This window comes from Gorilla gorilla, chromosome 14 (assembly GCF_029281585.2).
Source record: "Gorilla gorilla gorilla isolate KB3781 chromosome 14, NHGRI_mGorGor1-v2.1_pri, whole genome shotgun sequence".
Classification (NCBI taxonomy): Eukaryota; Metazoa; Chordata; class Mammalia; order Primates; family Hominidae; genus Gorilla; species Gorilla gorilla.
The window spans coordinates 66,476,256-66,489,505 of NC_073238.2; the positions used below are offsets into that span (position 1 = coordinate 66,476,256).

At 45.4% G+C, this 13,250-nt stretch overlaps 1 protein-coding gene across 11 annotated transcripts in view; it reads right to left on the reverse strand.

Annotated features, from left to right (window-relative positions):
- ATP7B (ATPase copper transporting beta) overlaps positions 1-13,250 on the reverse strand; it is a 79,935-nt gene that overhangs the window by 29,975 nt on the left and 36,710 nt on the right. For 9 of the 11 annotated variants that reach the window (XR_002008539.3, XM_004054539.4, XM_019039854.3 and 6 more), the window contains exons 2-5: positions 11,515-12,748; positions 8,067-8,324; positions 6,040-6,203; positions 2,481-2,642 (exon numbers count right to left, since the gene is read on the reverse strand). Coding sequence is in view for 10 of the 11 variants with exons in the window: in XM_004054539.4 (XP_004054587.3) it covers positions 2,481-2,642; positions 6,040-6,203; positions 8,067-8,324; positions 11,515-12,748 (1,818 nt within the window). In the remaining variant the exon portion in view is untranslated. Of the gene's footprint in view, positions 1-2,480; positions 2,643-6,039; positions 6,204-8,066; positions 8,325-10,170; positions 10,373-11,514; positions 12,749-13,250 lie in introns of those variants that run through there. The other 2 variants (XM_019039855.3, XM_019039853.3) reach the window with 2 other exon arrangements.

A 13,250-nucleotide genomic window follows, 5' to 3' on the forward strand; every position in this document is an offset into this window, starting at 1 on the left:
CCTCAGCCTCCCGAGTAGCTGGGACTACAGGCGCCCGCCACCACGCCCGGCTAATTTTTTGTATTTTTAGTAGAGACGGGGTTTCACCATGTTTGCCAGGATGGTCTCGATCTCCTGACCTCGTGATCCGCCCGCCTCGGCCTCCCAAAGTGCTGGGATTACAGGCGTGAGGTGCTGGGACTTTTACACAAAAATTAAAACTTGGGGTGGGAGGAAGAGCAGCTGAGACTGTCTAAAGATAAATCCTTTTACAAGTAATACCAGCCTAATTATATTAGCAAAAAATGGCCCAGAGATGCAAGAATGGAGGACAGACATTAGCAATATTCCCCAAATAAGGTCAGCATGGATGCCACACCACACTTAGCAGGCTGGGTAGCGTAGAAGCAAGTGAGATATCAGAAATCAAAAAGGGTTGGCTGGGCACAGTGGCTCACACCTGTAATCCCAGCACTTTGGGAGGCCGAGGCAGGTGGATCACCTGAGGTCAGGAGTTTGAGACCAGCCTGACAAACATGGCGAAACCCCATCTCTACTAAAAATACAAAAATTAGCCAGGCGTGGTGGTGCATACCTGTAATCCCAGCTACTCGGGAGGCTGAGGCAGGAGAATTGCTTGAACCCCGGAGGCAGAGCTTGCAGTGAGCTGAGACCGTGCCACTGCACTCCAGCCTGGGCAACAAGAGCAAAACACCAACTCAAAAAAAAAAAGAAAGAAAGAAATCAGAAATGGTGACTAAGTTGTGTTCAAAAGCACCGCATGGGACTCTCCTTGCTGTTGACTGCCTCAGTCTGATGTCTGAGCCTCATCAATGCCATATCACTACTGTTCTTTAAGATTTGTGGTGTACTAGACTCACAAAGGCCACTGAGCTCGGAAGCACAAGACCTGGGTTTGAACACCAGTTCTGCTGTCCGTGAGCTGGGTATTGTGAGTAAAGTTACTTAACCTCTCTGAGCATCTTTCCTCAGCTGATAAAAAAGCTATGCTGTCTGCCTCCAAGGGTGGGGCCCTGGACCATCAGCAGCATGATCATTTCCATGTCAAAAAGCTTTCCTGGGGCTAGGCACGGTGGCTCATGCCTGTAATCCCACCACTTTGGGAGGCTGAGGCAGGTGGATCACCTGACGTCAGGAGTTCTAGACCAGCCTGGAAAACATGATGAAACCCCGTCTCTACTAAAAATACAAAAATTAGCCAGGCATCGTGGCAGGTGCCTGTAATCCCAACTACTCGGGGAACCGAGGCAGGAGAATCGCTTGAACCCGGGAGGCGGAGGTTGCAGTGAGCCGAGATCATGCCATCACACGCCAGCCTGGGGGACAAGAGCGAGACCACGTCTCAAAAAAAAAAAAAAAAAAAAAAAAAAAAAAAAAAACTCTCCAAGGCCGGGCACAGTGGCTCACATCTGTAATCCTAGCACGTTGGGAAGCCCAGGCAGGTGGATCACCTAAGGTGTCAGGAGTTTGAGACTGGCCTGGCCAACATGGCGAAAACCCATCTCAAGTAAAAATACAAAAATTAGCCAGGCATGGCGGTGCATGCCTGTAGTCCCAGCTACTGGGGAGACTAAGGTAGGAGAATCTCTTGACCTGGGAGGCGGAGGTTGCAGTGAGCCGAAGTCATGCCACTGCACTCCAGCCTGGGCAACAGAATGAGACTCTGTCAAAAAAAGAAAGAAAAAAAAGCTTTCCCAGGCCACATAACAGACAGCATCTCTCTTTAAACACACACACACACACACACAATGAAGAGAAAATTCAGGATACTACATTAAGCCTGCTATAAGAGGCTTCATTTCATAAGCGATTTTATAACATGTAGTTCCCACTAAACTTAATTTATCCTTACTAGCTGTTACAAGTTAATCTTTTTCAGTTTTGACTGCCTTAACCCATTCAGATCACCACTGATGCTCATTCTCTTATAGCCTAGTATTGTATAAAATGTAAAAAGGAAATAGCATGTCTGTGGACAAACCGGGAAGGGAGTAAGAGGCAGGGCATGCATGAAAATTCTCACTGATTTTCCAAAGCAGAAGCGGCCAAGCTCCCCACAAGAAGAGTGGCCTGGCATAGTGGCAAAATGTGGATCATTTTTTCCAAGGCCAACATTCCTTTGCTCTACAGATACTTGGTTTGGGCAAAGATCACACTTAAAAATTACAATTAGGCACTTTAACCCTATGTACAGGGTATCTTAACAATATTGATGTTTCTTAGGGAATATCTAAAATTAAAACAATAATAATGCCTTTTCCTCATCTTTCTCTTACCCATTCACTGACATCCTCCCTCAGATTATTTACTATTTACTTACCTTCAGTTTATTTTTAAATGACTGAGCTTATTTCCATGGGAAAAGTTGAAGAATTTTGGTTATTTTCATTTTTTCTTAGCTATATTTTCTCATTTTTCTTCACTGATTATATATTACTGTTTTTAAAAAGGTGACTACAATTTTTTAATGAATTACTTACCTCAATAATTTTGATAATATCCCGTGGACCGATAATTTCCGGATCAAACTTAACAAGGGCTTTGCTGGTGGCAAGGGCAACGGAGGCATAAGTGATGCCATTTGTCCTCGTGAGTTTGGACTCTATGTTGTGGACACAGGACGCGCAGGTCATCCCTGTGATCTGCAACACAGGATGGCAAGAATCCCACAGACGCAGGATCAAGGGAAGCCTGTGAAAGCCAGTCCGGGGAGTCTAGGTAACAGGCAGCCAAGAGCCTTTCCCTCCTCAGCACTGCTCTCAAGACCCTGGACTCCACCTCCAAACCCCGCATGTGAGATTCTCAACGTTCCTCCAGCGGCTTCAGGGACTAAAGAGTAGCTCTTCCCCAAAACAGGTACAAGAGACAGCCAATCGTGAAGCAGATGGCAACTGACCAAGGCTTGACTTCCGGCTCTGATACAGATGGGCTTTTATAAGCTCCTCTCCACTGTCTGTTACCTCACTGGCAAAGCCGGGATACTAATGCCTGTACGGGGATGTGCACTTCTGTGAAACTCGCTGCACTCCTGAAATACTCTCTGTAATCCTGAGTGTTGCTGGCATGCGGTCTGCAGCTGCTGCTAGCATCCTCCCTATTTTAGTGCTCTGCTGGCTCCAAGGGTAATGATGTTAATACCTCTTATTAACAGAAGAAAAGTGGCTGATGCAGGAGATGTAATCAAAGGTGGTCCCAAGGTACAAACAGGCTGTTGACAAGTGAAGGGAAGGACACTACCAGAAGGAGAAGCTTGAAAAAGACGACAGGCAGGATAGCATGATGTATTCAGGCAAACATCAAAAGCCAGGCTTCTCTGGACACAGGATGCTCGAGGCAGAGGAGGGAAGGCTGCAGGGCTGGATGGGTCCACAGCCTGAAGGCTCTCAAGCAGCCAGCTAAAGTGCTAGCACCTGATGTGAAGTCACTGAGGGGTAATGAGCAGTGGAATGATGTGACTGGAGCTGCATGCTGAAATTCGCATCAGTGATCCCAGAATAAATACAAAAAGAGCCAAGGGTCCCATCTGGAATTAGGGAGGAAGAAGAGGGGAGCTCATCTGCAATCAGAATGCATTCAACTTGGCCCAAGACCCAAGGAAAAAATGGGAATGCAAGGACCACCAGGCAAACTTAGGAGCTTATCTGTTGGCAGGTGACTGCCAACAGAATTTTAAAAATCAAGTATCCAAATATTTCAATGGTACTTCTCTGCTCTCCTTTTGTTTTTATAACAACAACAATAATAGGTAGCATTTATTGTGCACTTGCAACATGGCTGGTGCTGTCCTAGGCATTGTGCTGCTCACACCAAACCTAAGAGGTAAGTCTCAAAACCGCAGTACTGAGAGGTTTAGGAACTTGTCCAAAGTCGCGCAACTAGTGACGGGTAGAGCTGAAGCACTTCCCCAGATGGGCTGGCTCCAGAATCTGCTCTGAGCCACTGCCATCTGCAGCATGAGGTGAGTCTTCTCCAGGTTCAGAAGTATCCCTGCAGCGACAGGGCCAAAACTCAAACCCGGTTTTTAAAGCCTACACCACTTGTGCCGTACCATGTTGTGTATCCTGACATGGGAAAGAGAAGTCTTAAGTGTGACGTGCTATTCCTGGGATATGTATTAGGCAAATATGAAGCAAACAGACAATTCACTCTTCTGAGTATCAGTGGTCAGCATTTCCTAGAAGACTAGTTAAATGCAGAAATTCACATAAAATCTGAATATGTGATGACAATGCAACTACTGATACAGCACGGTTTTTTTAAAAAAAGAACACTACAGACACAGCATGCTGCCATGCCGATGTAGACCCCACTCTGCACGCCAGCCCGCCCGCACCCACCACGGCCACAGTTCAGCAGCTGGAAGGAAGATGGCGCCTGCTGGACAGCAAAGGCTTTGATGAATACATGAAGGAGCTAGGAGTGGGAATAGCTTTGCGAAAAACGGGCGCAATGGCCAAGCCAGATTGTATCATCACTTGTGATGGCAAAAACCTCACCACAAAAACCAAGAGCACTTTGAAAACAACACAGTTTTCTTGTACCCTGGGAGAGAAGTTTGAAGAAACCACAGCTGATGGCAGAAAAACACAGACTGTCTGCAGCTTTACAGATGGTGCATTGGTTCAGCATCAGGAGTGGGATGGGAAGGAAAGCACAATAACAAGAACATTGAAAGATGGGAAATTAGTGGTGGAGTGTGTCATGAACAATGTCACCTGTACTCGGATCTATGAAAAAGTAGAATAAAAATTCCATCATCACTTTGGACAAGAGTTAACTAAGAGAATGACCAAGCTCAGTTCAATGAGCAAATCTCCATACTGTTTCTTTTTTTCTTCATTACTGTGTTCAATTATCTTTATCACAAACATTTTACATGCAGTTATTTCAAAGCGTGTTGGATTAGGATTATCCCTTTGTTTAATAAATAAATGTGTGCTAAAAGAAAAAAAGAACACTACAATAAAAAAAATTGTTTAAAAGAAATGGACACCTTTTCCAATAATCCTCTTGCTTTAGATTTTCCACATAGAAGTCTGAGCAGGCAGAGATGTCCACATGTAGATCCAGAGGTTTGCAGCAGAGACCCTGCCCCTCTTGTTGGGCACCTCTTGTGGGGCTGACCGAAGCTGTGTCCCAGCAAGTATCAGCTATGCCCTCCAGACACAGGGAGGCCCTACCACAGCAAAGAGTTTGCTCCACAAAGAACAAGGCTTATCAGGAGCTCATGGGCCTCTGTGTCCTCAGTGCTTTCCCCTCAAACATCCAGTTACCACTAATGGCACTGACAAAACACACAAAGGAAGTAGAAACCCTCTGGCCTGGGTAAAGCAGCATCATTCAACTCTCTGTGAGTTCTTCTAAGTCTCCCTTTGCTTACACAAAAAGAGCTGTACAAAAAGTACAGAAGTGTTTTCAAACATAGCATGTTCTAGGCATCAGACACATCCATTGTTTTCAGTAATGTGTTGGCATGTAGACAGACGGGAAACAATACCCCCCCACCCAAAACACTGGCAACAATCACTACCTGGAGCATTCCCCTCAGACTGAGTGTTGTGGAGCACTTTGGCCCTCTAGACACCCATGCACCTATCACAAGTCCTTTTCTCTTAGAATGGCACTTTCTACCACATGGACTTCCCTCTTCTGCCTTGAGATAGTTGCAGGCATGCTAGCTTCTTTTTAGGCTTGAAGGACTGTGCTCATGTTCAACTCCCCCTAACCACCCAGCTCAGGGCAGTCCACCGTCTTTAATTCCTGTTTCTTCTATACTCCTGCAGCTCACCATCTCTTCCTCCTAACACCCTGAATACTCTCAGTGGGATCCTCCCCATGACTGTTTAACGTAACTGACCTTTCTTAAAATGAACAAGTCATTGTTGTCGGCTTCAAAGGAAAGTGAAACAAACAAAATACCCAACAACAACAAACCAGACACGTCCAAGATGGGGAAATTTACTAATCACAAAGATGGATGCTGTCCAAAATGCAAACTGTCAGAAGCCTGTAACCCCGTAACGCACCCACAGTACTTACTGTCAGCTCAATGTTGCCATCGGAGCCTGCGTAGTCCTCCATGACTGCTGCCTCAAAGCCCAGGTCCTGGATGAACTGAGCTATCTCGAGTGGCTGGATGACCTCTGGGTCATACTTGACCTCTGCCTTTCCTGCCATCAAGGCAACCAACACGGAGAGAACACCTGGAACCATCAGGTCATGGCTGTAACACTCTGGGTGGGCAGGGCCTCTAGGGTGACACAGTCAATATAACCGAACAAAGAAACACATCTTCCCAGAATCCTCTAGAACAGCAGTTTTCAAACACTGTTTGAAAATGAGGCTGCACATGAAGCTTGCTTGGAAAGCCTTCGACAATCACGATGTCTGGTCTCTAACCCAGACCAACCAAATCAGAGTATCTCAGGGTAGGTAGCAGGCATGTTTTTTTCTTTTTTCTTTTTTGAGATGGAGTCTCACTCTGTTGCCCAGGCTGGAGTGCAGTAGCATGATCTCGGCTCACTGCAACCTCTGCCTCCAGGGTTCAAGCGATTCTCCTGCCTCAGCCTCCTGAGTAGCTGGGGTTACAGGCGTGTTCCACCATGCCCAGCTAATTTTTGTATTTTTAGTAGAGATGGGGTTTCACCATGTTGGTCAAGCTGGTCTCGAACTCCTGACCTTGTGATCCACCCGCCCTGGCCTCCCAAGGCATCATTTTTTTTTTTTTTAAAAAAAAGCTCCCCAGGTGATCCTAATGTACAGGGAAGTCTGACAACCACTATTCTAGAAGAACAATGCTTCTCAAACTTTAATGGACATATGAATCACCCGAGGACCTTGTTAAAATAGAGCTTCTGACTAGTCGGTCTAGGATGAGGTTTGAGACTCTGCAGGTCCATCCAGCTCCCAGGTGATGCTCATGCTGCCTGCCCATCGACACATTCTCATCAGGCTTTAGAAGACACCAATGAAGCAAGGAATGTGGTCTGCAGTTATTGACTGCTGTTACCAGAAGGATATCCTTTTTTTTTTTTTCCTCCAGACACTTTCATACAAGGAAAAAATAAAGAATTTTCAAAAGTGGTTTTCCTTACTCTTTTATAGTTTCTAATGACTTTCAGGTATGAAAAAGAAATCCCACAATCTTGCTAACACTATTGTTAGTTTTACATGGGAAAAAAGCCTCATTCAAATAAATTAAAGGAATGAAGTGCTTCAGAAAGGATGCCACATGGGATAAAAATGAGGATTCAAGTCAGGAACAGAAACATAGGCTATAGGAGATTATAGGCTAATTTTATGAGCAGTCAGACCATGGATAACAAAGGATCTCCTATTAACACCTCCATCTGCTAACAGTCACTCTAGAGCTGCAGGAAGCTATAATGCATAGTGAACAAGAGGCTGGAAAAACATGTCATCTGAATTCAGGGCTGATTCTAAGGGCCAGAGAGTTCAAGTAAAAAGACACATCATTGGGGTAAGAAAAGAGAAAGTGATTCTGGTGGCAAGGTAGAGTCATGGTTAACAGATTTTCCAAACAAATAAATGGATCAGAATTTTGTTGTACTTTCAGGTTTAAAAGTATTGGAAATGCATTCTGGAGGACAAAACTTTGACATTTCCACATATTTCTGTCCTGTTGTTCCTACAAACACTCTCTGGTTTACAGGAACAACAAGAAAGAATATTTGAAATTGGAACTTCTATACAAAATGCAGGTTATTTATTTTATAGTAAGGGGTTGATGGGATGGGAGGGAACAAAATATGGAATAATACTAGCACAACCTAATTGAGAAGTCTATCCACAGAAGGTACTATGACCTTTAAACTGGATTTTCAATGGCTAACTTACTCAGAGATATATTTTATCTCAAACTAAATACTTCTTAAAGAACACAATGCCAGTTATACAAGGACATTAGACAAACATTTATGCTATATAATGAACTTGCTACCTGGTTATCAGGGCTACTGATAAACACAGTTGCTGGGTATTCTGAAGGGAGAATACAAGGTCTATATGCAGCATTCCTAAGTTCAACATGGGCGTTCATCTCTTACCAGCTTCTTTCTGCAGATTCCTTTCTATGTTAGACACACAGGATGCACAGGTCATGCCTTTGATCTGTAAGAAGCACTTCTGCGGTGCCACTGCTCTGGTTGATTGTGGGGACTTTGCCAAGATGTCCGGGGCATGGTTTGCAGGGAACCTCCCAGCGTGGGGAGCCACTTCCTGCACAGATGTAGGTGTACCACCAGTAGTTTGCACCATGGAATTCCCAGCACTGTGACTTCCAAGAGGGTTAGTAGAACAGCTTTCTAGGATAAAATGTCAGAAAATATTCAAATTAGAAGAGCAAATAATATGTTTTTCAGAACAAGAGGTTTCAGGGCTCTTGGTGAGGGTTCATGGTCCCGGCTCCCACCAAGCAGCCTCAGCCCCTGGGCTCCAGTAACTACCTTGTCCCTCAGCCATCCTGGAGGACGGAGCTCCCTGCTGTTGTTAATCTCTGGGGTTCTTCCCATTGCCTATTTGGATTTCCAGCTCTCTAATACCTTTGTAAATAGTTCTCTATATTAAATTCTTCCACTGAGCTACCCCGTAACTTCACCTTATCTTTCATTTCCTTCAGGAATACTTACTGCATGCGGGGTGCTATTGAGTCCAAGGAGAAATAAATCACGCTGGCCGCAAGGCTGTCCTCAAGGAGCTCCTAATCAATCAAGAAGGGCTCTTCAAATACAAACTGGCACACTAATGGTTTATTCCAAATTAAAGTTGCCAGGTAAAATACAGGACATCCAGTTAAATTTGATTCTCAGACAAACAACAAATAATTTTTACTACACATATGTCATGAATATTGAGCTGGACATGTTTATACTAAAAAACCATTCATTGTTTATGAAAAATTAAAATTTAAGTAGATGTCCTATATTTTTATTTGCTAAGTCTGATACCCTAAATACCTCTTCGGCTAAATAAAATTCTCATAATCCTGCCCAATTAAAAAAATCACTATTCTTTTCTTTCTAGGTTTATTTAATCAAATCCAATTATTCTGTAACATGTAAGTTCAGTGCTAATTTCTTTGTATCACTAATAACCTGATTGCACGGTTGAAAGACTTTAAACATCACACAAAAACAGGCAGATGTTTACCTTATACTATATTTCTTACCTATTGGGTACAGGATTTACTGTTCTACTGTGTTTTCCTTATTGATTTTTGTTTTAAAGAAACTCCTTCCTGAAACTTGATACAAAAGACAAAGCACAAAATGGGGCCAGGCCACTTCACATGAATGCCCACTCCCTTCAGCAGTAGGTGTGTGCTGTGGGCACAGAGGGGAGGCAGCAAAGACTCACAGCTGAGTGAACTTTTCAAGGACACAAACTTTATCTCAGTGACCACAGGAAATGATGTGGGAAACCAAAGTTCAGCCATCCCTGAGCACTGAGCTGCCAATGGGCTTGCCCACGCCACCAAAAGCAGCTCTTCCTAGTGTTGGGCCCGCTGCTCCCTACAGTACCGAGCTCCAGCCAAAAGGCTGAGGAAGCCAGCCATGTCCTGGTCCAGTCCACAGAGACACGCACGGGCAGGGCCCATGTCTGGGACCTAATCGGTTACAACACACCACCCACACAGCTGCCCCTCACAACATGTGCCCCTTCCCTCCTTATCTTCAGCATTTCTCTCAACCATCTCCACTCACCTATCATCCTCTTTATCCCTAATCTAAGCTACTAGTGGTCTCCACCCTTACCACCAGCCAGGCTGGGCTCCCACCTTCCCAGGGTCCTGAAGCAGCTGCCGAGGCCTCCAATGGCCTCCCCTAGTTAACCCGCGAAGATACGATTCAGACCTTGGCCTCTGCAGCTCGCATTATGTCCAGGGTGACTAGGAGACCCCTCCTCCTCCACTTCTTTCCCATCTCACAATCACTCTTTCTAGGTCTCTGTCATCTTCCCACACTCAATTCTGCATTTCTGGCCCCACACTCTCCCTCAAAATTCAAGGCCCTTCTATCCCACTGTCCTCCAGCATCTCAGCTAGAGGCTCATCTCAGTTACCCCTTTCCTCCATGGCCCTCCCCATCACACACCCCTCTTGGTGACCCCAAGCTTGGTGGAGCTGCCCTCCTGAATGTCTTTCAAACCCACCTCTTTCTCACCCGGCCTCCTACATGGTCTCATTGCCTCCATGGACACTGTACTGTGACACCACACCAGTCTTCTAAAATATAATCTGACTTCGTGCTTCCTCTGATTAAAACCCATGATGGTGGCTGAGCATAGTGGCTCACGCCTGCAATCCCAGCACTTTGGGAGGCTGAGGCGGGAGGATTGCTAGAGGCCAAGAGTTCAAGACCAGCCTGGGAAACACAGCAACACTCCGTCTCTACAAAAAATAAAAATAAAAAAATGAGCCCGGTGTGGTGGTGCACACCTGTAGTCCCAGCTACTCAGGAGGCTGAGGTGCAAGGATCACCTGAGCCCAAAGGTTCAAGGCTGCAGTGACCTATGATCATGTCACTATCCTCCATCTTGGACAACAGGGCAAGACCGTGTCCCTAAAAAAATTTAAAATTTTTTTAAATTAAAAAATATAAAAGCCTGGTGGCTCCCTCACCTTTACCTCTTCTCTTATATTCATCAAACGGGGAGAAAAAAATCATTGATAAATCCTTTCCTTAACTCTCATTTTTACCAGCATGGTCTCTAGGTGATGAGACTAAGGTTCTGTTGTTTAGCAATAAAATCTTTTGAGAAGGTGATAATAGTTCTCTTGGTAAGAAAAGGGCCTGGATGGTCCCACAGTGCTCTATTTCAGGATACAGAATCAGAATTCTCTCCAGAAAAGAAGCCCAAATCCAAGGAGGTTTGCATTCAAGTCAGCCATGGTTTGACTGTCCCCCAAATTTCATGTGTTGGAAACATAATCCCCAATGTGGCAGTGTTAAAAGGTGAGGGCTTTAAGAGGTGACTGGACCATGAGGGTTCTACCCTCATGAATGGAATCCACTCATGGATTACTGGGTTATCACGGGCGTGGCATCGAGGCTTTCTAAAAAGAGGAAGAGCCACCTAAGCAACCACGTGAGCATGCTCAGCACCCCTGCCATGTGATGCCCTGCCCTGTGGCACCAGAGTCCCCACTGGCAGAAGGCTCTCACCAGATGTGGCCCTCAACCTTAGACTTCTCAGTAACTATAAGAAATAAATTCCATATCTTTATAAATTACCCAAATTCAGCCATTCTGTTATAAGCAATACAAAACAGACTAATACAAAATCCCAACTATACGAAAAGCAAAATCTAGACACTTGGAGATTGTATTTCCTCTATCTTAACAAATTTAACATGCAAGGAAAGTTTGCAGGATTTTGTTCCACTGTTGACATGGGAGGCAGGGAGCAGGGCTCACCTATACCACCATCCAGGAGCTATAAGACACAAAGAGAAAAGGAGACAAGCTCAGGACATGCCTCAAACACACTACGTACCAGAAACGACTGAAGCCTCAAATCCCATGTCTTCTATAGCAGCTCTGAGTTCTTCTGGGCTAATTACAGAGGGATTATAAAGAACTGTTGCAGTCCCTTCGGCCAAAGACACCGATATTTGCTGCACCCCTTCCAGTTGGGAGATCATGCCTTCAATGGAATGGACACAGGATGCACAGGTCATGCCGGCAATGGCAATCAGAGTGGTACTGCATGTGCCCTGGACCTGGTTTCTCGGGGGGGAGCCAGGGGAATGAGAACTGGAAGACCTGTGATCTGTCCCACTCCCTTCGGCTCCATCAGGAAGATAAACTTTAAAGTTCCCAGGTGGAAGTGCCTCGATAGCCCTCTGCAGAGCCACTGGGCTGGTACAAGAAGGGTCATACTGTACTTGGGCAGTTTTGTTCTCCAAGGACACTTGAATACTTTGAACCCCTAGGAGCTGGCCAATATTTTCTTCAATATTCAAGACGCAAGACTTACAATGCATTCCATCTATTCTCAGTTGGAGGGTGACCACATGGCTTCCTTGGTGCCCCAAGGTCTCAGAATTATTAAAATTCTGGTTAGCAGAAGATAAAGGTCTCTTTGGGTTAGTGCTTTGTAACCGCTCAATATCAATTGGTCCCAGGCTTAAGGGAGCCACTTTGTTCTTGATGGCAGCTTCAAATCCCATGCCATTTACATGGTCCCTGAGGTCTTCGGGCTGAATGAGATAAGGCTGATAAGTGATGACGGCCTCTTGGTTGCTGAGTGAGACTTTGACTCTCACTACTCCTTGCAGTTTCCGGACCTTGCCTTCAATGGAGCTGACACAGGACTGGCAGGTCATGCCCTCCACCCGGAGCTTGACCACAGCCTCCTGGGCAGGCAAGGACCTTGAGGGCCAGGAGGCTGCCTTTCCTTCTGCAATGCTGGCCTCGAAGCCCATGTCCCCAATTTGATGGCAAACTTGTTGCAGGCACACAACCGATGGCACATATTTCACAGTGGCACTGCCTTGTTCCAGGGAAACCTTCATGCTGACGATGCCTTTCAAATTGGAAATCCTGTCCTCAATGGACTTCACACATGACTGGCAAGTCATGCCCAAGATCCTGACTGTGCTGGTGGCCACCTGAGAAGAAGGGCCCAGGCCATCCAGACCACCTTCATAGCCAACATTGTCAAAAGCGAAACTCTTCTTCATTGCTGGTTCCCAGGCACGGGTAGGCAAAGAAAGCTTAGATAAGATCTAAAAAGAAAAGAAATAACATTTTTTATCCTTAAAACCAAATATTTTCTACAACATCCCAGCTTCTCTGGCACTGAGAAAATGGAAAACAATGCCACTGGTGTCAAAATATCCCAAGGGTAGAAGAACATAACATACACAGAAAGCAAGCTAAAGGCAGAATCTACAAAATGAAAGAGCTCTGACATTCTTCTCTGACAGAAGCTAACTGTCTGTCCTCCTTAGTGAAATGTCGTTCTCACACAACAGACGTGGAGGATTCTGAGGGAAAGAAGGAAAGCACGACACAACTTTACATACGGAATGCAGCACGGCTGGCCTGCAGCAGAGGCAGAGGGCACAGCGGCTCACGGTGGGAAGGCACAGGTATCCCAAAAGAGGTCCCCACCTCTCGCTGATACCTCCCCACAGAACTTAGTCCTTTCAGCTCAAACTTTGGGGGTCCTGCTGAAATACAAACCCCAGAATAGGCAACACCTTACTTCTGTATCTCTTTCTAGGG